General features: G+C 40.6%; 1 protein-coding gene and 1 long non-coding RNA gene across 2 annotated transcripts in view; both read right to left on the bottom strand.

Moving 5' to 3' along the window:
• LOC115359032 (uncharacterized) overlaps positions 1–23660 on the bottom strand; it is a 396103-nt gene that overhangs the window by 214966 nt on the left and 157477 nt on the right. The gene's annotated exons all lie outside the window — the stretch shown is intronic.
• Positions 15859–22751, bottom strand: ppp4r2b (protein phosphatase 4, regulatory subunit 2b). The gene is made up of 9 exons (XM_030051234.1): positions 22569–22751; positions 21752–21833; positions 21208–21378; positions 19982–20075; positions 19835–19872; positions 19655–19729; positions 19358–19498; positions 18958–19262; positions 15859–17491 (listed from the first exon to the last, which is right to left on the bottom strand). The coding sequence occupies exons 1-9, from the start codon at positions 22603–22605 to the stop codon at positions 17112–17114; spliced, it is 1323 nt and encodes a 440-aa protein (XP_029907094.1). The 5' UTR covers positions 22606–22751; the 3' UTR covers positions 15859–17111.

The following is a 23660-nucleotide window of genomic DNA, read 5'->3' as shown; positions in this document are numbered from 1 at the left end:
TGTGTTCTTCATCTCCACACACATCCATTTTGCAATGGGGGCTGCCTGCCATGGGTTTTTATTGCTCCTAGGTCACCCAGGCCTAACAAACTGGTCCATCAGCTCATGACTAAGATCTGACATAATACGCTATGTTTAATGTTGTAACCAAGTTGTCAGGGAAGCTGGCATGGTGCTATCTCCTTGCTGGGGTAATGGTTTATTTATCCGCCTCCAGACTCCTGCCATCTGTTAGAGGGACCTTGTACCCTCAGTCCCATATGATCTTTCAATTAGCAGCTCAGTGCCTCATTACTGAGGACAAAAGCAGTTCAGTCTCTCTGCTGACACTTTTGTTGTTTCACCTCCCACCAAACGTAGCCTTTGTTTTTGATAAGGCAGCAGTGATTAGGGCAAAATTAATATGCACAGAGTGTATTTATTCAAAGTCACGATCAGCTGCAAATGCATTATTCAAGAGTGATGTTCACGTCTTTTTTTCAAAGTACGCATTTCAGTCAATATGTTATTCAGCATCTAAAGATAAAACACTTGTGAGCTGATAATGCCTGAATGTTTGACAGAACTTTAGCTTGTGAGGATGCATTTCAGGTTTAATTAAAATGTCAGTTTTTCTTGCTAGGGTTTATCCATACTGTTCAATCACTAACGAGAAGTCAAAGCAACTGTTTCTGTTTCTTGTCCACTCATGCCTGACCACACTATCCACAGCCACAGACTCCCCTCCCCCTAGGAAGTCCTCCAACTTGCTCATCACCTCTAATTTTCTTCAGTTATAAAACTCACATACCGTAGTGGGTACTTGTCCATACAGAGATTATGTTAACACAACCTCTGCTGATTTTTTTTTTTTTTTTTTTTTTAAACATGTGGCCACTTAGACTGAAGTATCTGTCAGGCTTCATAGTTCTTGAATTCATCTCTTAGGGCCTTTTGCTGGTCTCTGTTTGAGTCTACATCAGTTAACATGGATGATTATGATAATGAGAGTAGCCAAGGGTGCAAGCTCATCCACATCCTCTCTGTCTTCTATAGTATAATTGATTACTCCTCCTTAAGCCTGGCCGAACCCAAGCCTTGTGATTTATGTCTGAGTACACGGCTCTGTACACAGTCTTTTAATGGGAGATAACAATATGGCATGCAAGGCAAACAAAAAGCTCTTGCAATCAATTCTGGGATGTCCCCCCACTGCCAGAGCTGTGAGATTAGTTGATCACATACTTGGCTTTGCTGCCTCAGTGCGCTTTTTTTTTTTTTTTTTTTTTTTTTTTTTTTATCTTTGGAGTGAAAACGTTCTTCTCCCCATTGGTTTGACAGTGCTGTGTTTGGGCTGGAGAGCTGGACTCATCTGTTTAAATGTCAGCACAGAGAACAGGCAGACATTCCAGTGTGCTCATCCATTAACTGATAAGGAAGCGGCTCCTCTACAGCCTGCGAGCGCTGCTGAGTCTGATGTCGCTCCATTGTGGAGACTGAGAAGCACTGAAGGGCTTCTGCCTGCTCCACAAGCCTAGACGACTCCCTGTCTATCAGCCATTATGCCTCACTTGGGCCGTATTTACAAGTTGATCTTAAATTGTTGCAGTTACAATGTCATAAATGACAATTACACCGCAACTCAGTTTAGGGAGCTATTCTGCTATAATAAACTGTTTCAAGCTTAAAAACCCCAACTTCTAGGGGTTAATTTTAGCATGACCTAAATTAAAATAAATGCATCTTTTGCATTTACTGCAGCAAACCTTGGAGCCACATGTATTGATCTTTCCAGAAATCAGACTTCAGCAGGTGAGAAAACTGTGTTAGCTGATCCCACGTCTTGGATTAAAAGAGAACAAGCCGCTGGATAAACAAAATGAACTGCTGACCCACATATTTGCTCTTTCCATCACAACTTAACATCAGTCAGAATGGAGCAGCGTGCTCAGATGTGCTCTGCCCTCAGAGCATTTTGGTCTTTGACCTCTGAATATTTGAAGAGTTTTGTTCCAAAATGTAATACTCACCATAAATCTGAAAGCTGCTCTCGCAAAATAAATGCTGGCATCAAAGTGGAACTCTACATTAAAAACATTGCACTATGTGGTTATCTTTAGGCAATAAATATAATAACATAAAACGGTAACATTTTCCAGCTACAATTATGATGTATTTCCAATATCAACCTTTTTCCCACAATTAATTAATTGAATTATTTAGTTGTAAATGTTAAGACCTTGATTTAATCATTTAAATTAGGCCTACTGATCTGTGGATTACAATCCTTGGTATTGCATTGGTATTGGTAATTGCATTAACAAGCAGGCTGAATATTGACAGCTATGCTTTCACAGAATAGCTATTTACCCATTAGACCAAAGATATTTGCAGACTTTGTGAGAATTAAAACTTTATATACACTGTGTTCATCTTTCATACTTTCCATTAAATGTCCTGAATAAAATCCCCCCATTTTCATGAAAATCAGACACTGGCTCTTGCCTTCATAAATAACATGGTTTCCAAAGAGGTGCCTAAAGACAGGTGAAAATATGGTGTGAGAAATGAAATACTTTGATTTTAGTAAATGTTTTATTTTGTGGTATAAATTATGAAACCGCAAATTCTGACTCCTTTCTCGTCAAAGTTGAAATATTTTTACAATAAACCTTGTCGAGGCTGAATCTGACCTGATTCTGCATTTGCTTTCCAACTCTTGTCTTCATACGACTTACAACCCAAAGCTTGTTACACAGACGCAGAAATTATACTCAAATGTGTTTTTCACGATGTCTGCAAAAATGTCAGACTTGTTAGTTTTGGCGACAATAAAGCTCAAACCACTCAGCTGTTGTCTACAGCGTTTAATCATTCCTTTTTCAATCCAGGAAAAACTTGTCACGATGAATACCAAACCTGACACCCAGGATAGATGAGCAGGCGTACAACGGTAACTAAATGTATCACATACATAAAATGAATGATAAAATCCACACCCTATTCCAATTTATCACAAGTATGAGACGGATTGACAAAAAGACATTACAGTGATTGATGACAGGAAGGAATATGGGAACATGTTGTATACTTGCATAAGACTAGATATGATCAAAATGCACGCAAGCCTTGACAACATCAGAAAAAAGCCGAACACGGAGGGGCTTTGAAATCCAACCTCTGAGGACACAACCTGCCTGTCACCTGGAATATATGAACAAAAGTGAAATATTGGTCGCTGGCTTTTCAATATACTTAATACCATTCTGTCAAGCCAAGATCGTATTTTACCTTTCCAGTCAGTGGATGTTATACATCAGAATGCCTCGGTATTCATGTGAAAAAACACAGTCAAAAAGAATGATATGGAAAGACACCAGGATGGCAAAGTGTCTTCACTTGATATAAATCTTGTGTGACTTACATAATGAATAACTACTTTCAAAGTTATCCAAATAGTAATAGAAGCCACTGGACAAGGAGTCATATCATATTTCAAATCATGCATAAGTTTTGACTGCCGTCTAGTCACCCCAAATCATTTGGAGGATTAAAATTATACCTCATATTGAAGTACCAAAAAAAAATCTATGCTACTCTAATGGCGCCACAAAAGAGAGCAGGACAAGATAATATTACCTATTGAAAGCAGGAGGAACAAAGTGACAGGCAAGAGAGCACTTTTTTTCTTATTAAATAATACAGAAATACTCTTCTTCTATTACCGTAGCATTGCTGTGACTTGTTGAATTCAATAAATGTCACATTCACATTTCTGGTTCTGTAGCTACCTGCCAGTAGTAGATAAAGAAAATCCATTCTTGAGGTGCACCTCAGAAATATTGCTTGTTCCTCTGTCATCCTGTCACGCGTAACCGCATGAAGTAATTTCTATAAGGCAAACAATGTCTGTATATGGCTCCATGACTGACTGCAAAGCCACACGCATCGCTCATGTATGATGCCAAACTGTTGAAATCTTGAAACACATGAAGTGTCTATGGACCCGTATGCAAATATTCCTCCACCTTCCAATGTTTGGATGATCAGATTTCAAAATAATACTGACTGACTGACAGAGGGTAAAAAGAAAATTCAAAAAAGTGCAAGTGTAATGTCAAATTAAATTTACTTGTTTATAGGAGGTTACAACACTGACTTGCTGTTAAATCTTAGTTCTCCCACTGACTCTCAGTGTCTGCTGGCAATGGGCCTGTGTTTCCTGCCCTGACACTCCTGTGTATATAATTATAATTAGTCCATGCTCCTGGCTTGTGGGCCACTGATACTCCTGTCCTTGAGTCATTTTTGCACTTTGTCTCAGAGGTCAGGACAGGCAATGAGGTGACAAGTACCCTGTCAGCCAGAATAGCAGGTGTCACCTCACCATCCCCTTAACCAAGAGACCCGGGAACATGACTGTCTGTCACGAATGACACCAAAATGACACGACTCCATGTCATTTTAGTGACTGCTGTTGCAATGAACCACTATTTGCCGTATACAATCTCAAAATTGTCAGAATTAGACAAGTCAGTGGTTAAAATTAAACCTACAAGCACACCCCATTTTTCTCTTTTCACCAGAAATGGACAAAGTATACCTTTAGTGTTGCTTTGCCATACAGTAAAACGCAGCTGGAGGCATAAAACATTTGTTGCATGGAATCTGTCTCCATTTTATTTTGTCAAATAAACTGGTTGTTCAGCACAGAAGACAAAAGCCACACATATTTCTCACATGGACATTAAGATTTCAGTTTATATTCAGGAATCCAGAAACATGTTTGTGTAATTGAACATCTTTCTCACATTTATTTCCATCAGACGTTAACCCCGAATGGTCACTGACTCTTTGGACACCACAGACAAATAAATGTCTCTAACTACGTATTTGACCCTTGAACCTTGGCATGGTCTTGTTAGGTTCAAAGGTCTCTTTGGTTGTGTTTTGTTTATGGCCTGGCAGCGCCGTAACTCACAGCGGCCCGTCCTCCCCCAGCTCGTCCCTCACTACAAAACTATTCCCACAGTTGAGTTTCCTGGGTCAGATCACATGAACCTCTATGCCTCCCCAGATTTATTGGTTCACAGCTAATTAATCCATTATACACATTCCATATATTGGGTTTTGGTCAACAGGATTATGGCAATGGAGCAAGGAAAGAGAGAGAGAGTGAGAGAGTGAAAGAGGTGGAACGATGGGCTGCTATTCCTTTAATACGTCGTATCTCCCATCGGGTCCGGCGGATTTAGCTCCGTCTTGTGCGTAACATATCATTGCTCATGTTCAAAGAGAGTCTGCAGAGTGCAGCGCTCGATAACACCTACATCATTAAGTGTTAAGTACGGCTCTGTCATGAAAGTCTCACCAGACAAGTGTGAGCAAATCTCATTAGATGTGCTGAGCCTCAATGTGAAGAGCACAGAGACTGAGCTCGCTTGTCTCCAGCTAGTCCAACCACTGACCACAGCTACTTATCATCCAGCAGACTGGAGCTTTAGAAATGGGTTTAGGCAAATTCAGCGGTATCGCACTTGAATGCTACTTAGTTATAGGCCTAAATGAATACAAGCCCTTTTGATCACATGCTTTCTGTGCAAGGACAGGCAGAACTTGGCCATGGATGCTTTACGAAACAAATGGACATCTGTGAAAGCTTGCTCCAGTCCAGATGCCTGCACGTTGCATACACTTCAGTTCTGGCACACATTCATGCGTGCTGAATTTTTTTGACGCTCACCTCCCCTTTGCCCCTTGAATTTCTAGGCCTGAAATCATTCAGATGAATTGGGCGCATCCACACCCTTGGGAACTTTGCTGTTGGATGCTGTTGCAATGGATATTCACCCTTTTACAACCATTTCTTGGAGCCAATGCTGCTATGGAGACAGGAATAATCCAGCTGGTTGAGCTAAAGCTGCTGTAGGCAAATTTCTTTGAACACAATCTTATCATATGTGGTGAAATTCCCAGTATATACCACCAGGTATTCTTAAAGTAAATGTACTGTGAAAAAAAAAAAAAAAAAAAAAAAAAAACAGTCTGTCTGGCTGCTCCTGGGGCTGTATCCCGATTTGCAAAAATCCATTTGTCCCAAATCAGACAACCATTAAGGGGACTCCCTACCTCAGTGTCAGTCATGAGCAACCTATTTTATAGCGTTCCGGTGGGAAAGGCCGTCACACAGTAAGAAAATTCCTTTTCCTTCATGCCAGCTTACACAAACAAACAGGCAAAACAAAGGAAGACTGAAGAGGAGCAGAATAATAATAATGGTACTACTGCTAGAGCTATGGGACTTGAACGGCTTTAAAGGTGATGCAGAACTATCAGAATTTCTTCTTGATTATATTTCAGTGTATTGTGTATTTCAATGCATTGTGTATTTCAGAGCATTTGTCACCTTGTATGTGTTTCTGGATGGTTTCAAGCATTTTGCATATAGCATCTTAAGTTAAACATCAGTGGGCGGTGCCAAAGATCCACCATTCTCTTGCTAACATCAGACTAAAGACTAGGCTTGGTAAAAACAGACTAAAACCCAGTGAAAACGGAGGTGGCTGCTATTGTAAAAGCTAGTGTTGTACAGTTTTTTTGGTGTGCGCTCTGAAAACCTGTAGTTCTTTTTACCTGCCCACTAAGATTTTACTCAACTAGTGAAATTCCTGCCTCCTCTCTGCCTCTGTGGTTTTGTCTCTGAAAAACGTTAGAGTAAGTAGAACTCCAGTCTGTGTGCTTTCTGTACTCCAGGCACACAGGCCGGCCCAATTGAGCTTGCTCCCACTGGCCCCCAGGTTGTGTGCTGACTGCTGTCAAATAGGTGAAAGGGTCAGTCTAGATTCTGCTGGCTCTGTCACTCTCTCTCTGCCTCTCTCTGACTATCCATCAAGGCCAATGCCATCAGACCAGCTCTGCTTTATTTAATAACAGCTGAGAGCTGAGGAACTGTCTGCACAGTCAGCGCTGCACTAAAATACTGCCACATGGTGTGTGGTGTGTGTGCGTGTGTGTGTGTGTGTGTGTGTGTGTGTGTGTGTATGTGCATGTGTGTGTTTGCGTGTGTGCATGCTAAATGATGCTACATAAATTAACAGAACTAAAAAACTGATGTGTGGCTCTTTTTGCAGAGTTAGAATCTATATATACAGAACATTCATAAGCGGGTAAAAAAGCTCTTATTTGGCCTCTTAAGATTAATCTTTTGTCCTTCCAAGGTTTTATAGGTCAAACTCCTGGCATGAGCATACCCTGAAAATATGTCAGCTGCTTTTGAATGGCTATTTTCTTTTCTTTTCTTTTTTTTTTTTCATCGACAGGTCATGCTCTAGCCCAGGTGTTTGAGGGGGTGAAGGCTGGACCTGGTCAGCTCCTGTCTTCTGATAAAGAGATTGTGTCTGCCATTTATTCATCATTCTTTTGCCTTGCATGTGGGTCCTGTGCTTATTTGACTTACAGCCAGTGCTGCAAATAAACAGCTGCTTTAATGCCTCTCTTTTAGCCATGGTGTTCTTGACATCATTCGCACAAGAGCACACAAGCAAAGTTGCCTGATTTTGAAAGGAAAAAGGGGCATGCAACTTAAATAACACAATGAGTGGCGTAACAAAATGCTGCTCTAAGGGAGTATAAAGTAGCATAGCATTATTACTTTTAAATCTATTAACACATAATGACTAATTTATTACTTTTCTGATTAACAAATCCAACACTGGAGCTTACTAATCTGAGAGTTGCGCAGGCCTGGTGTAGCACTGTGCTAAATGAAATGATGGCAAAATTAAATTGTTCCTCATTTACAGAGCAACCCCTCGAGGGCTCGACTTTAAGAGCCACTGGAGTAAGGAATTAGAGTCTCAGCATGGCACAAGCCATAAGTGAAAGACATCACTTAGACATAATTTTTCAATTGCTGGGAAAGCCTGTGTTCAAACTGTAGGATCATTATGAAAAATTGTCAATCATATGGATGACTTTAAAAATATCCCCCATGACATTCTGTATCTATTATTGACCATTTTACTAATATCCCTTGAGAGAATGAGGTAAGGCAGATGGTCCTCTCTGTAATCCACAGATGTAGCAATGTATTATTCTCACCATTTAGATGTCAACCATTTAACATTTACCATTTACACTACGCTTGTACACTGACAATGGATGTGCCATGACGTATCGGCATTAATTAAAGTGATGGCCATATAATATGCTGATCTGTGGACCTCTTGGCAGTGTGATGGGTGTTATGTGTGCAGCCGTGAGTAACTCTTATTTCTTGCCTATTGATTGAAAATACAATGGCACGTTTAAGAGTAACAAGATGTCTGCTGTTGTTGTAAATAAACTGTGCTTATAGCACATTTTTGTCCAGGCGGAGTTTTCACCCACCTATGGCGTGCTCTCCCAAGCTACATTTCAACTTTATATGCTTCCAAGTGAAAGTCAAATCAATACAACTTAAGTGGCCATCTTAAAAGACTCTCAAATAAATGAACTGTAATTGTATTTGGTGTTAATGTTTCAAGTGAAATAAGACCCAGTCCATTTTATTTATTTATGCTTCTGCCATCAGCCGTACTCGAACCACAGAACATAAAAAAGCCAGGGATGAATTATGTCAGCCCTAGCTTGGAGAGGTACAGGCAAACCATATAGAAACCCCTCATCTGTGCCACGCAAATGCCACCTAACAAACCATTATCATTATAAAAGACCCAGGCAGTCCACCTCCTCTTCAGGATGCACATATACAATCACACTCAGCCTCAGTATCACACACAAAATGTACAATTGCTGTAATTTTGCCTTTATTAGTCTCCCATTCACACTTTTTACAACCCCACGCAAAGAGCAGCCTGCCTCTCTCAAAATGGCCTCTAAAAGCATTGGGTTGTTATAAACAAGACCCTTCAGTGCCATTAGAATGAGTGGCTGGGGGAAAGCAGACGGAGCCCTGTGCTGCCAACATGTTCAGTGAAGTCATTAGTGTACTTCATTAGAGTCTAGTGAACTTGTAGAGAGGCTGTAACCTGATCAGCGTCGGTAATGAATGTCTCTTCTTTTAGGCAACTCGGTTCGGGAGGTAGATAGCATTTAAAATCCTCCACCGTGCAGGAAAAGCACCTGCAATGCAAAGAACTTTAAGTCATTTAGAATCTTGCATGATACAGGATACTTGTCTTCAAAGCTGCATTATCAAATAAATAAATATCATTGCTTGCAGTTTCCCTCATGCCAAATGAGTTCACACAGTGATGGCTGAGCCTATCGCCCACTGATAAAACTCTCTGCATTTTGCGTTACTGGCAACATTGCAAAGCGGGTGTCTGTGGCAACATTCCTGCACTGATGCACAGCTGACCACATCTCACAATTTCCACTGGAACTGTACAATTAAAATTATTGCATGGTTTGTCTGATGATTCTTTGTCTGATGATTCCATTACTCACAATTTTTTCCCTCCTGTTTTTTTTTCTTTGCATGTGAAGGTTGAAAGACATTTCTCCGTGCAACATGGAACTGTACTTCTCAAGCAGCATTTAAATTGCTGCCAAAAGAGGGAAACTCATCATAGAAAATCATGGATAAACGGAAAGTTCCATAATGCATGTTTAAGGGGGAAAATTTAGCAAAATAGATTTAATAAGTGAACCAGCTCAGACTTGGGCAAAGTAAGTCCTTATCAAGTTGCAGGGAAAGGATAGGTGAGAAACAACAATCGAGGCTTTCTCCCCTCAGGTTCTCTGCAGAGATTCAGGGAGACAACTGAGGCTTTACCTGGGCAGGTGAAAGCAGCAGCAGGAGGTAAGACTCAGGAAGGAAACCTTTTGAACATTGTCCAGGTCTGTGTTCAAAGCCATGGTTCAAAAAGATTGTTAAGCCATTGTTAAGTTCTTCATTCTAACACTTCCAAGGAAATTCGGAGCGGTGTATCAGTTGTTAACCGTCAGAGAAAACAGCCACTATCCTGCATAAAGCCATTTGTTGCACTGTGGAGTTGAATTAAGGCAGATGTGACCTGATAAAAGTGCCAGCAAACTTTCCACTGGTTCCCTCTGTTGATAAAAAGCTCAGTAGGTGCAGCACATTGTGGCAGACAGAGTAGATTAGCGGGGTGAAAACCTGCCATCAGCTGACTTCCCTCTTTCTTCCCACATTTCCATAGTATCTGGGAAGCATTTCTTAGAAACGGAGGGTTAGGTGGTTCGTTAGGAACTCCTTGTGGTTCCTCTTCTGTGGGGAAGTTTTTAGAACAACAGGAGCAGACGGGCAAGACGGAAATGAAGCAGAAAAATACAAACAGATGCACGAGAGACACACAGACACATCCACACGAGCATGGGTTGAGGTTACATAAATTGCACACATGCACATACACATAGGGTGTACTGATGCATGGGGCTGATTTTAATTACAAAAATAATGCAGTGACTCTATTATGCTTGCAGATTTTCTCATATGACTTTTCCAACCATAAACAATTACCAAACATAAATGCAATTATTATGCCTGGGTAGCATTATACTTCCCAGGGAAGTTATGGTGGTTGAGACCACTGCTTCTGAAGCCACATGTGCCCTGGCTGGTAGAGAATTAAATCCCACCACAAAATGTTCTCCTGTGTGTTTTACTTTACAAAGTTACAGCCTTCCTGTTGCCCCAATAAAGAAAACACATCAAGGGGAGTAAACAGTAACTCTCTGTTTTCAGCAACAAGGCAGTTTCCTGAACATGCAGGAGAAAACCTGCATCCATCACACATTCTCCCAAGATATAGAGACCAGAGATAGGGGTATAAGAAATAAATACAGTGAATGGCTCTGACTTAAGCCTGGATTAATATGAAATGCTTTCAATCAAATCTCCCATGTTGGTTCTCACAAAGAAAAGTAGATTTGATCTAACAGAATACTATGAATTGAAACTTTTTGTCCATTTATTTTTGTAAATAATATATAGAATAGAATAGAGTTGTTTAACCAAATTGTGGTTTACAAATTCAGAGAGGAAAAAATGTCCTCAAATCAAATTGCCAACAAGTGAATCATGAATTGAACTGAAGCAAAAGTTTCACACTTCATGTATAATGTAAGGTCTTAATTCCTCAACTTGGCATCGTCTTTGAAAGGACCTGAAAACCATCTGAGAGTGAAGAGGACGTTGATAGGCGATGACACAAGGAGAACAGCTGAATCAAAGCAGTCTCTCTCACTCTCTCTCTCTCTCTCTCTCTCTCTCTCTCTCTCTGTCTCTCTCCCTCTGATGATGCCACTCTGGCAGAGAAGTGGAAATTCAAACAACAGCTACCTGAGATTGCCACCCACTTTGTGTGCAGCCCCCACGCCAAGCAGTTCAAAATCCAAGTCTTCAAACCTTCAGGGCCCGCCTGGTCCTCAGAGCGACCCCACCTCTCCCTCTGCCTCCTCTTCAGAGCATTTCATAACATTGCATAGTATTTCTCAATGCCCCCTCACTGCTCGGCGGTTCCAGTGAAGTCTGTCTGAGGGTCTCCTCTGGTGTTGCCTCCCCACGGCCTCCATTTCGAGGTGCACTTGATGTTCTTGAAACAGAAAAACAATTTTCTCCCTTGCTCTTGCTGCCTGCCAACAGGACAGCATACCACCCACAGGTAGCACTTGCCATTTGTCAGAGAGGTTCAGAATGTTTGACCCTGCTGTATGCCAGATAATGTAACTTGACATTGTCCAAAAAGAAAGAAAGAAAGAAAGAAAGAAAGAAAGAAAGAAAGAAAGAAAGAAAGAATATCCCTGCCCTCACTCATTCCTCCAGATCACCACCATTGAGATTCAAACTTACCTGCTATGATATGCAAAAGATTTTCTATCTAGTTCATTTTCTTAACAAAAACTGAATCTACTATGGAATATTGCACAAGATGAGAAGGCAGTATTTACAGGCAGCATATTTTCATTTTAGTGAAAGCTTTTTGCCCCCCAAGAGATGAAAGTGAGACGCAAGAGAGCGCTTCTGATGTCTTTTTGAAGAGGAGTGCTCAATGTGTCACAGCCTTCATCGAGCAGCGGCTGCAGCAGCACAAATTATCATATCTGTTTTGATTGGCATGCTGACAGTAAGGAGACGCTTTTGCCATCTAACTCACAGTCTGATCAAATATCCGTTGTGCTCCAGAATTTGCATATGCTCTGGATTTTGAATTCCTATCTCAAAGAAATGACCTGAGCGAGAGAGTTCATCTTGGGAACTGCGCTAGACGTAGCCGGAGGAGGTCAGGATGTCTGTCTGTGGTTTTGGAGGAGTTTTAAAGGAGCATATGAGGTGATGTGGCGACTGTGTCACAGCCTGCACTCACCGGGAGCAGCAGGGGAAACTCAGCTTGCATCCTGATTTCAGGGTAGACTAAGCACGTTAGATCTGGCTTGGAAACTAAACAGTACCCTCTATTGGATGACACGGAGATTGCATGTGGTGGTGCCTGACTCCGACAGGGGAGGACATGCATATCGGTGATACTGCTGCTCTTACTTCACGACTGCACACCATCTGTGAACTCTCAGTCCCCCCAAATCACTTCATTTTGTTTACCTCTCCCTGCTAATGCACCTCCATTATGATGTTCAACTGAAAGAAAAACTCCTCTGCTACAAATACTTTCTCAAATCCTAATGTATTCCGATTTGCATAAATGTCGAAACCCCGTCGACACAATGTGAAATAAGCATCACTGAGTGTGCTTAGCATTCAAGTGCTCCAACAAGTTCTGGCTGAAACTTCTAATTGTCTTTCCTCGTAGCGTGATGACTCTAGAGTGTTATGGAAATTAGCCTTTACTTCACTTCGAGCTCATCATAATGATAGGCTGAGAAGAAAAGAAGAACAATTAGTATGATTTGTTATGCACTGCTGCCTACCAAAGTTTCATCTCTGCTCCTTTTGAATGCCCTCCTCTTGGGGCAGGCGCTGAAGCATGAAACTCAAACATTATGTAGTTATAACTACATACATAGCCCAGTGGTTTTCAAAGTGGGGTCCAGGGCCTAGTCAGAGTCCTTGAGGAAGCTCCAGGGGTTTGCCGGCAAAATTTAATTTCATAGTCATTTTGCTGACCATTTTGATCAAGCATTTCACTTTCCTCACTGCATTTATCACCGTCAGTCTCAGTGCAGACTACATGTAAGTGTGCAAGTCATTGCTAAAGACAGCAATTTTCTCATATTACGTTCCTTTGGAAAAATCTTATAATCTTATCAAACAGGGGGCCCATAGTCTAATCCAAATCTATGTGCGGGGTCTTTGCTATGAAAAACCCCCTGCCCTGCAGAAGCTTAAACTGGACATACAGACAGTTTGACATGATGAAAAGAAGAGACTAGTGAAAAATGTAAAGTTTGGCAGTGCCATCTAAAATAACAACCTGCATAAAGGCTCAGCTAAACTATTTATATATATTTTTTTAATAAAAAAAAAGGCTATTCAAAAGCCTTAATTCCAAAACAGATTTAAACAGATCTGTGACCATGAGATAACAATGTCATGTGTGAACTGTATTACGATATGTGATTCGTGACCAGATATATTTTCTGTTTCATATGAGCAAGATTTGCACCACTGTGCCAGACTGAAAAATCCACAGCTTTTTATAGGATGCAAGGACAACACTGTTTTTCTAAATGATTTGAGAGCGAAACACAAACACACTTCACACATAAAAAATCCCCGTGCTTGTTGATTGTTCTGCTGCTTCATACTCCCTAGTGGAGTGCCATGGTCAAAAACATTAAAATTCTGAGAAATTTGGCATGAAATACAAAGGAGCGCTGCAATGCTTTCAGTCATGCTTCTGGTGGTATTTTTTGCTTCTCAGGGAGGCCAAAGGGTAATAAGCTTCTCCCCATGCAGATCTAACAATAGGACCGGTTAGATATTTACTTTGCTATAGTATTTTATCCTCAGCTAATGATTTTAGCTTCCCTAGGCTCAAGACATAGAAAACAGTTCAGAAGTAAAGTCGAGTCCAAAGCAACAGCCCAGCAGTGTGTAAACAACAGTGCATCTTGCAACTTTATACTTGTAAATTGTTTTTTGGCAGTAAACACAGCACAGCACGCAAGAAAAGACAAGTCAAATCTGAAATGGACATCAGACACATTGTCAGCTGTCTTCCTGTCATATTGTGCATATTAGGACAATACTGAGGAAACTAACCACTGACAACTGCCCACTGATGTCTGTGAAAAAGCCAGCCTGAAACTTTGAAGTCACAAGTGTCCCTATTCTCATCATAATATCCTGTCAGTCATGAAACTAGGATCAAATTAAGATTAATTTGATGCTGAGCTGCTTTTAATTCCCCTGTTGACCTGGCATTTATTTCCCTGGAGACAAGTCTTCAAAGACTACAGTTTAAATAGTGCCTTCTGCAGAGCAGAACTGCTTGGATTTATGCAATCCACTTTTTATTTCCTCAGAGAGTCTGTGCAAATTTCAGCGGCAAAAAGACAGCAGTGGTTAGATAATCATGTCAGCTGACCTTCAAGAGCACCTTTTGGGGCCTCGGTGTCAAGACATAGCTACATGTGGAGATGTTTATTTTGTCCAAAAAGGTTTGATCCTTGGTACATTGTGGTTCTCATGGGATCATGTGCCCAACAATGAGTTTAGTCGGATACACAAGCCATTCCACATTGGTGAGCTTCGACATTAGAGCCTTGCCAACACCTCTGTTATTCAAATAACCCCAAAGACTCTCCAAGGTGCAAGTCTAATGGGCTTCATCCATCATTTTCACATTGTGCATCCTTGGCCCTCTTTGATGTAGCACAGGGGAATGCATTTCAAATCATTTTTAACTAATGGCTGCCAACCTTGAAGAGAGCAAATTATTGAAGGCAAATCAATATTGCTAATGGTAAATGTAATACACTGATTCCCTGAGCAAGGCCCTCATTGCAATGACATGGAGGAAAGGCTGAGCATAAGCTTCTGAAACACAATAACAGTTACATAATCTTAATTTAATGCACTATTTTTTCAACATTTGAGTAAATTCTAAAAGTAAATCTTACTCCACCTGATACTAGTTCAAAAGCTCCGTTAGACGTGTACCTTGTAATCGTTGAGGGAAATCATTTGTGCTGGTAGGAACATGTAGGAGCACTAATTTGAGCATTTAAGCATTTATAGCAAAGTGGGAAGAGCAGCTCATGTTTTCAACAACACAGTCACATAATGCAGTGGTTCAGTCCTGCAGTCAGGATCCAGACTGGTTTCATTCGAGCTGCATAGGTGTGTTAACAATTCAACTTTTCAGTTACATTTCCAGCTCATATTTCAGGCCACACGTTTGGCTTGGAGAAATGTATATAGTTCAACACAAAAATGCTGAAAGGGGCTTTTGCCAATGTTCTATAAAGGCTGTGTAATGCTGCAACAGATTGCTGCTGTATGCATCTCATGGAAAATAAAAAAAAAGTGAACTATGAAGCCTAATGTTATAAATCAAAAGCAGCACTGCGTGTTCCACAGCCTCAAATGTACTCAGTGTATTTTTGCACAGTGCTATTAAAAAAGCAAACAAAGCCTGTAAGAACTGTGAGAAAAAGTTTCTCATACTTCTACAGTTCAGTGAACCCAGAATACTGTCACAGTTTTTGGATTTGATACAAATCATTATACCTAATAGCCATGTAATCACAGGTAGGATTGTTTGATAGCAAACCAACAGTATACCAGGACTGAGAATCGCTGCATTGGTGGAAGCATTAATGTGGGTATTATCTGTGATGTTCAAAGGGGACATAACAGTACAACAAGTAATAAAACACATTCAGAGGCCTGTTAGCTAGCTCAGGAAAGAGATGGGACACTTTGTGAGAAAGTAAGCAAGACCACCACACATAAAAATGTTAACATTTATTGCTGTTTCTGAATACTGCATTAAAAGCAAAAGCATTCAGAGTATACACAGAAATTATACAATTATATATGGTTTCACAAAGGCAGTGAACACATACTGTATTACAATCTACAAAAATCTACTTTACAGAAATTTAAAATTCTAAATATCAAAAAGTACAGCTGCAGAAACGGGTGTTGAACTTGTAACCAGTAACTGCTCTGGATATCGGTCTGTGAAACAACATGGTGACATCACAATACAAAGAAAGCGGAAGTCGTCTTTGTACTTACAGCTGGTTTTGGAAACTAGAACTGGCAGACAAAACAAAAAAAAACATACTCCAAAAGAAGTCGTTGAGTTGAAATGATCATATAAATTATGGTGGTTCTATGCATCCAAAATATATAATTTTACATAGGACGCCTCTACAAGGTAGCATGTCATAGAATTCTTCAGTGGGGTTGGTAGTGTATCATAGCAAAAGGTGGTTACAATGAACATAAGGACACAATGGAGAAAACTACTTCTAAGTCTCCCATCTCACAAGTAAATGGATAAGAAATATTAAAAAACAAAAAACAAACAACAACAAAAAAAAAAGATGCATTTTCTCAACAGCCCTGGTGGCACTTGAGCAGCAACAGTGGTGGTGTGAGGTGGGGTGGTGGATTTTTTTTTTCTTTTTTTTTTTTTTTTTCTTTTTTTGGAGATGTGCTTTGATCAAAAACAGAAATGGTGCTCATTTGTGTCCAGAACAACTGCATAAATAATGAGTGGCTGGTGTGGCTTTGTTCTGATCCTGGTGGTGTGGTGCCTCTAAACACTCGGGCAACAGGGTATAAAACTTAGACTTCGACCTTTCCTGTAAAGATGTCAAAATGGTCTGAGTTGGTGGTGAAAAGAGAAAGAACCAGAATGCAGCATCCTTATAACTCCAACTTCAAACAAGGAAAAAAAAAATTATTCAAGAAATTCAAGGCTGCTGAAACCAATCCCTCTGGAGTCTTCAGGAGAAATTAAAATGATAGGATAAGAAGAACAATAAAATATTCCAGTTTAAAAAAAAAACTTCAATGAAAATGTATTTATATGCCCACATCAATGCCAGGTAGCCATTTTGGAGGAGTGTCCAAAAGCGAGACAAGGCGTTCATCTTGAGTACGAGGTGCAGTTTTCCTCATCCCCAGTGAAAGTCAAGCTGGATTCAAGGACAAGTTGTTTTATGGTCACAGATGGCTGCAGGAGGCATTCAGTCTAGTCCTGCTCCATGGGCTCCTCACTGGCCCCACTGTTCAAGCTGGCACTTTCCATGGCGCCCTCTATAGGGGGCTCAGTCGTACTGCTGGAGGGAGCGGGAGCTACGTCTTCTCTGGCCACTGCTGCACCCTCCTTTATGCTACTGCTGCTGCCACTGCTACTGCTGCTGCTGCTGCTACTGCTGACTGGGTCGCTGTTGCTCTCTTCATTGTCCCTGCTGGTCTCGGGGCTCTCGAGGACGCCGGCGGGGGCCTGCTGCTCCGTCTGATCCATGTCGCTGCCTTCCTCATGGGAGCCGCACGGCACTTCCCTCTCGGCCTGCTCCACCTCCTGACCCGGGCCAGCAGACACCTCGGCCTGCGTGCTGCTCGTCGGCTCTGTGGGGGATCAGATGAAGAAAAACTAATTGAAGCTGCAACACTGCACCAAGTGATGTTGAGAAAAATAAATAAATAAATACTGCTGTAACCCTGCTGGTCTCATACAGAATCATTTGATTTGTAAGAGTGCCAAAAACATTTTGTCTGTCTTAAAATAAACACTGCTCCAACATATCATCGCAGTTGAGTGTGACCCCATTCTTTCAAAAGGAGAATTTTGAATGAAATAGTACTAAATCCCACCGGATCTGTCTCCAGTATCTCCCTCTCGGTCTTCCTACTGCCTCAGTGGAAAAAAAAGACAAAAAAGGGGGTGGATGTTCACCCACTATCCATTAGACAATGCAAAAACCTCCAAGTGTGCATGACAGTAGTGAGAGTAACAAAGACCAAACCATAAATTAACGACTGGAATTTCTGTTCTTTCAGTTTCACTTTCGATGATTTAGACCAAATTTATACCTGGCAGTAAAATGTGATCTTTATGAATATATTCTATCTGGGAATATATTTCCAGGGCCGGGGAGTTTCTGGACCATTCACATCCTTTCCGTTTAACCATGGTGTATATGCAGACTGCCCACATTGTGCCAGGATCTCAGTTTTCTGACACAATTTGTAAAGAAGGCTAGTAGGTGGTAGGCTGCTGATGGCCAGTGGGGTCCAAAAATATAACCACTGCAAACATTTAACCACTTGTGTAGCAAAACAGCAGGTTGGGTGACATCAGGATTTTACTGCCAGTAACTATCAATAAAACATATTTATTATGTTATTGTTTTTACTGCTTACAGACACTGTTAGCAATGCATACAAGTTTGGAGCAAACTGGAATTCTAAATTTCACTTTGTTTTTCATAGCCGAGAGCAGGACGGCAAAAATAATCCAAATCACAATGGCTACAATCTCTTGATAAAAGTAGAATGTGACACTGCAACATTATAACTGAAGTACTATTGAGCTTCAAGTCCCCCCCCCCCACCCCCCCACCACACACACACACACAAAGTTTAGTGCAGACCCCAGCAAAAACCACATCATCCCAATTTTACCAGTTCTTTGATGCAAAAATGATCACTTGCACTGAAACTGCAATTTGTCAAAATAATAGATTTTTTTTTTTATATATATAAATCATATTGTGCGGTCCTAGCTGAGCACTTATTGCCTCTGTTGTGACAAAGAAAAAGGTGTAAAGTGAAGCAATAGAGGCTGACAAAGATAACGTCACTTCATTTCTATACATCTGTACATTCATCAATCTTTAATTTTGTACACTACAGCTGAAGCTATTTTTAGGAAAGCCGTAATAAACTGTGGTGGGCTGCCCTAGTTAAATATATGACTGCATTTTCGGTAATGATGACTCCAGTGTATCATGAACTTCTGTGTCAGTGTTAATGCCAACCATGGTAATAACACTGCTCATTAGCTCCAAGTGAAGATTTCTTAAAATCCTCACCTTGGTCTTCCACAGCGACAGCACTGCTGGAGGCTTCGTTCTCCTCACTGTCGTTGACTTTGTCCTCGTTCTCTTGGACCATGGCCTCTGCCTCTTTTGAGAGGGAGGTGGCATGCACATGTCTCAGTGTGTCCACCTCTTGCTCCTCATCTTCATCCTCTTCATCATCGTCCTCCTCCTCCTCGTCCTTGTTGAATTTGAGTCTCTTTACCTCGTGCTGCTCGGCTTCCATGTCCTCCTCCTCCTCTTCGTGGTGTTTGTTCTTCACCGAGCTCCCCAGAGTGCCCTCTGACGCTGAAATCTCACTGTATTGTGAGAAAAAAAAAACGTTATTCCCAATGGCTTATTTAGGATAGAAACAGAGCCTGGAGTTTTGGCCATGCTGCTGCTCCTGACATACCTTGACTCTTTGTCACTTTCATGCTCTGTGGTCTGGTCTTTGTTGTCTGTGCTGTCTGGCAGACCATTTGCTGCTAGTGAGCTGGCCAGAGACACCTTTGGTCGGTTCAGTGGCCGGGGAGTTCCTGGACCATTCACTTTCCTAAGCAAACAAAGTTTAAGAGGAAAGGTGGAGTGGAAAAGGCAAATTAGCAAAAGCTGAGGTGAAACCATGTGGATAAAAAAAAATACCATCTGACGCAATTTAACCATAATATGTGAATGCAGGATTAAGGGCTGAATCTGTCCCCGGTATAACCTCTCTGTGAAAGCAGATGTGTTTCCAGGAAGCATCACTCCGTTCATTCTATTGACACCACTGCATCCATTTTTCCTGCATTAGGCAAGTCCAGAAAAAAAAATTACAATCTCTCTCTCACACACTTTTTTCCACAATTCTTGTTACAGAAGAGAAAAGGTTAAATTTGGCCAGACTTACTCTGAGGTTGGGTGTACACAGCTCACCACCATTACATTCTAAAATGAAAAAAAAAACAAAAACATCTCCAATTAATCATCTGGATGTGAGGTTTCAGCAGGTTAACAAATTGAGAATTGAAAAACAATCATCTCGCCCAGCATTTACCTTTTCCACCCCTCGGAGGAACTTATCTGTTCCTGTGTAGTTCCTCTTGGGTTCTGTGAGCAGCTCACACAAGCGCTGGATTGTAAATGGGATTCTGCAATAAGCACAGAGTGACAGATTTAATCATCCAACAACTAGAAAGCATTTTTGGTTTTGTTAGGACATTTAACATCAAACATTCTGCTTCTTCCTTTAATTTGGTCTGCATGTTGAGTACTTGGATTTGGCTCCTTACTACTTATGAGAAAAAAAAGCCACAGCTGATTGCCAAGTTATGCATTAAAATCAGTAGCTATGGAAAACCATAAAACACGGCTATTTTATAGAGTAAGGGCAGCTGTTATAGTATCTTGGAAAATATTACATAGGTGAAAACCCTTTTAAAAATGTTTCCTACATTCTTCATCCAGTTTGTGTACTTTGATTTTTTTTTTTTTAAGTCAGTCAATATCCTCGCCTTCATACCTATTTGCTGGAGATATTATTACAAATTATCTAAGTATTTTTGTTACTATACAGAGCACATTAGTCTCCATCCACTCCCTAAAGCCTCTCCAACATGAGTATGCAGTCCTTTCATTCCTACTTATAAGTGTCAGGGCCCGAAAGTATCCCATAATTTTTAGCTTGACTTTCCTAACAGTCAAAATAAGCTGAGCATATGATTTAAGCCAGAGACTAAGTAAACTGACTGAGGGGGTTAAAAGCCCTAAAGGCTCCAGTGGCTTTGGTCTTCATCCAACAGAGATGAAAGCAGACTAAAAGAACCATCAATCCGACAACACCAAATATACATGTGCAGATCTGAAGGATGTATTCATTGGGGTCAAGGGAACAAATCTATCTCTACTACTGGAGACACACAGAAAAGCTTCAGCAGATGGTGCTATTGTGTTAAAATGACAAAACCAGCAATAACAGCATTACTTCACAGTAGTATCACATGACTGGAGGAAAACTAGTAAGTTTATAGCAAGGACTATGCTATACAATATTGCTACCTGTACAGCTAATATTTTGCTCTCCCTCCCAACCAGGAGGCCAGAGTGCCTATGCCTGGAGGTACAGCAGATTCAGTGACTTGTTTGACGACATTTAAATGAGGAATAAAGCTTGCCAACACAGGAGTTTGAATCTATGTTTTTCTAGCTCAAAAAGTCTAACCAGCAAGCCAGCCTGTAACTATCACCATCATGCATAAGTGACTGCTCCAACTAGGTACCTACCCGTTGTATCCCTTCACTATCTTCAGGATCCTCTCCTTCATATCCTCAAATGGAATTGACTCCACGTTGGGATTTGCCGGGCCTCGTTGCTCAGGCGCTGAGGCTCTGAAGTCGTCCATCACTTTCTCCAATTTGAACAAGAAGTAGTTCTTAAACTGAGACCACTGAACCCTAGAGGAAAATGAAGCAATAGATAAGAATAGGTAGAACCACGTGAGTATAGAAGAAACTAGCAAACTAGCAAAACTGGACATACAATGGTGGTTAAATGGCATAACTGCAAAGGATATGTTTGTAAGAGAAGACATGTAAATGCAACTTTAGCTGCACCCCAATTGTGTAGGGCATCCAGACAAATTCATTGAAAGCAATTTCACTCTAAATTCTGCATAAATTAACAATTAATCCATTTCACAAGTGTGATTAATATAAATGCAATTATCAAACTTCCACAAACATCAAAACAAATTTGTTTGCATTGGGTTGGTGTAGGCCAAAATAATTTATTAAGTAAGATCTGCTGTATTTAGTGTATTTTACTTACAGGGTCTCGCCGGTTTTGGCAATGTGGCATAGAAACTGCTCCAGGAGAGGACAGGCCTCCTTCTTTCCTTTCTTGTCAAAATCTGAGAAGGAAATAAAAGTCACCGAGTGAGTAAACAGAGTTTTGTTGGCTAACTGGCCCGGCTGGCCAGAGATGATGGGCTTTGATTTAACCTACTTGAACTCTGGATAACAACTCTCTCTACCAGGCGGAGATGTTTTAGCTTCCTACAGTGAATAAAATCCTTACACTGCTACATTTACGACTCGTTAGTAACTCCATGGACAAACTGGCTAAACTGGCTACCGCACTGACTGATTATCATTAGCTATTTACATATTTGCCCAGGCTAGGTAATGCTAGCCCGTCTTGCTAACTCGCTTGCTAGCAACAACTACATTGATTTTAGCCAGCTGCCTAGCACGAGAAGCTAAATCAATTGGCTTAGCCGGCTGACACCAGTTAGCTTATGTACCAAACCAGTTAGCCAGTTAGCGCTAACCAGTTACCAAGTCTCGAAAGAAAACAATAACACCGGAGAGGTTGTCAAATAGCTTGGGCAGATTAATTACGTTTGGTAAGTCGGATAAGGAAAACACAACCTCGGCTAACATTAGCTTCCCAGCCTAGGTAATGTGTTGGGCAGCTAAGCATTTCCGTGAAACGGCTGGTAACGTTAGCATTAGCTGGTGACGAGCTAACGATATTAGCCAGCGAGCTACAGTCCGTACATTTTGATAATGTAACCGCCACAGGAGCCGAGAGACAACACCCGGCCTCAAAGAACACCAAAACTATCGAAATAAACCGAAGTGACCTTTGAGTGCCTCTTGAAGCGAGTCAATTTCCATCATGTCGTTGCCCTCTGTCAGTCTTGTGGAGGTACTGGCGGCTAGCTGCTGCTTAGCTGCGATTTCACACAGTCAAAGAGAGGAAGGAGCATTTTAATATGGCGCCGTGAGGTCACTGCCTGTTCGCCAGGCGTCATCTGCTGCCACCCGAACACGAGCTGCCCTTGACGGGTACCAAGTCCAAACCCCGGCCCCAAACACGGGGGAGGAGACAGAATTTATTTTTAATAGCACTAAAATTTATCCATTTAACTGTGCAATAATTTTAAACCTGCAGGACCTGACAACAATTCATCAGTGCAATATCCCTGTGTATAGGCTAAAGTGTAAATAGGTTTACTTTTTTACATTTCTTTCTATGCATAACGCACATACGTTTTTACAACTTCACAAGTAGGATCAATGCACATATTTATACATAATGCTTTTTAAAAATTATTATTATTATTATTATTTTTATTTTTATTTTTATTATTATTATTTTTTTTACAAATTTCTAAGGCACATATTTTTTTATATATATATTTTTTGTTTCTTTTTCTTGTAATTTCATTCTTTGAAAGAGAATTTGAGCAACTTTAACTGACCCAGTTTGCCCTCAGGGATTAATTAAGTTTTTTTGATTCTGATGGGTGGGAAAACTCGGTAACAAACTAGAGAAAGTGGGAGCTAATATGATGAAGACGTTGTGTTGCTGTATTATTTTAGCACCATGTCTATTGTTTTTATTATTATTATCTAATTACTATGCTCTAACAGTCATTTAATCTCTCGGCCCTCTTTATACTTAATAAGTAGATCTTTTAACAAAATAAATAAATAAAAATAAATAGTCCCAGAAATGACTGACAGAGAAAATACTGTCATGAAGTGGTCAAATTTTTTAGATACATTTTGTTTTCAAATGACTTTGACTTTTTTAACTTTCAGTCTAAATCTAGCATAGTTCAGCTTGAATTAATCATGGACACACTTTTTTTTTTTTTAATAAATTTTTTTTTTTTCTTGTAACCACAGTGTAGCACATTAGCTATTATTTCCATAAGGCACTTTTGAAT

This window comes from Myripristis murdjan, chromosome 5 (genome assembly GCF_902150065.1).
Source record: "Myripristis murdjan chromosome 5, fMyrMur1.1, whole genome shotgun sequence".
Classification (NCBI taxonomy): Eukaryota; Metazoa; Chordata; class Actinopteri; order Holocentriformes; family Holocentridae; genus Myripristis; species Myripristis murdjan.
Note: the sequence above shows the minus strand (reverse complement) of the source record. Positions and strands in the feature narration are given on the sequence as shown.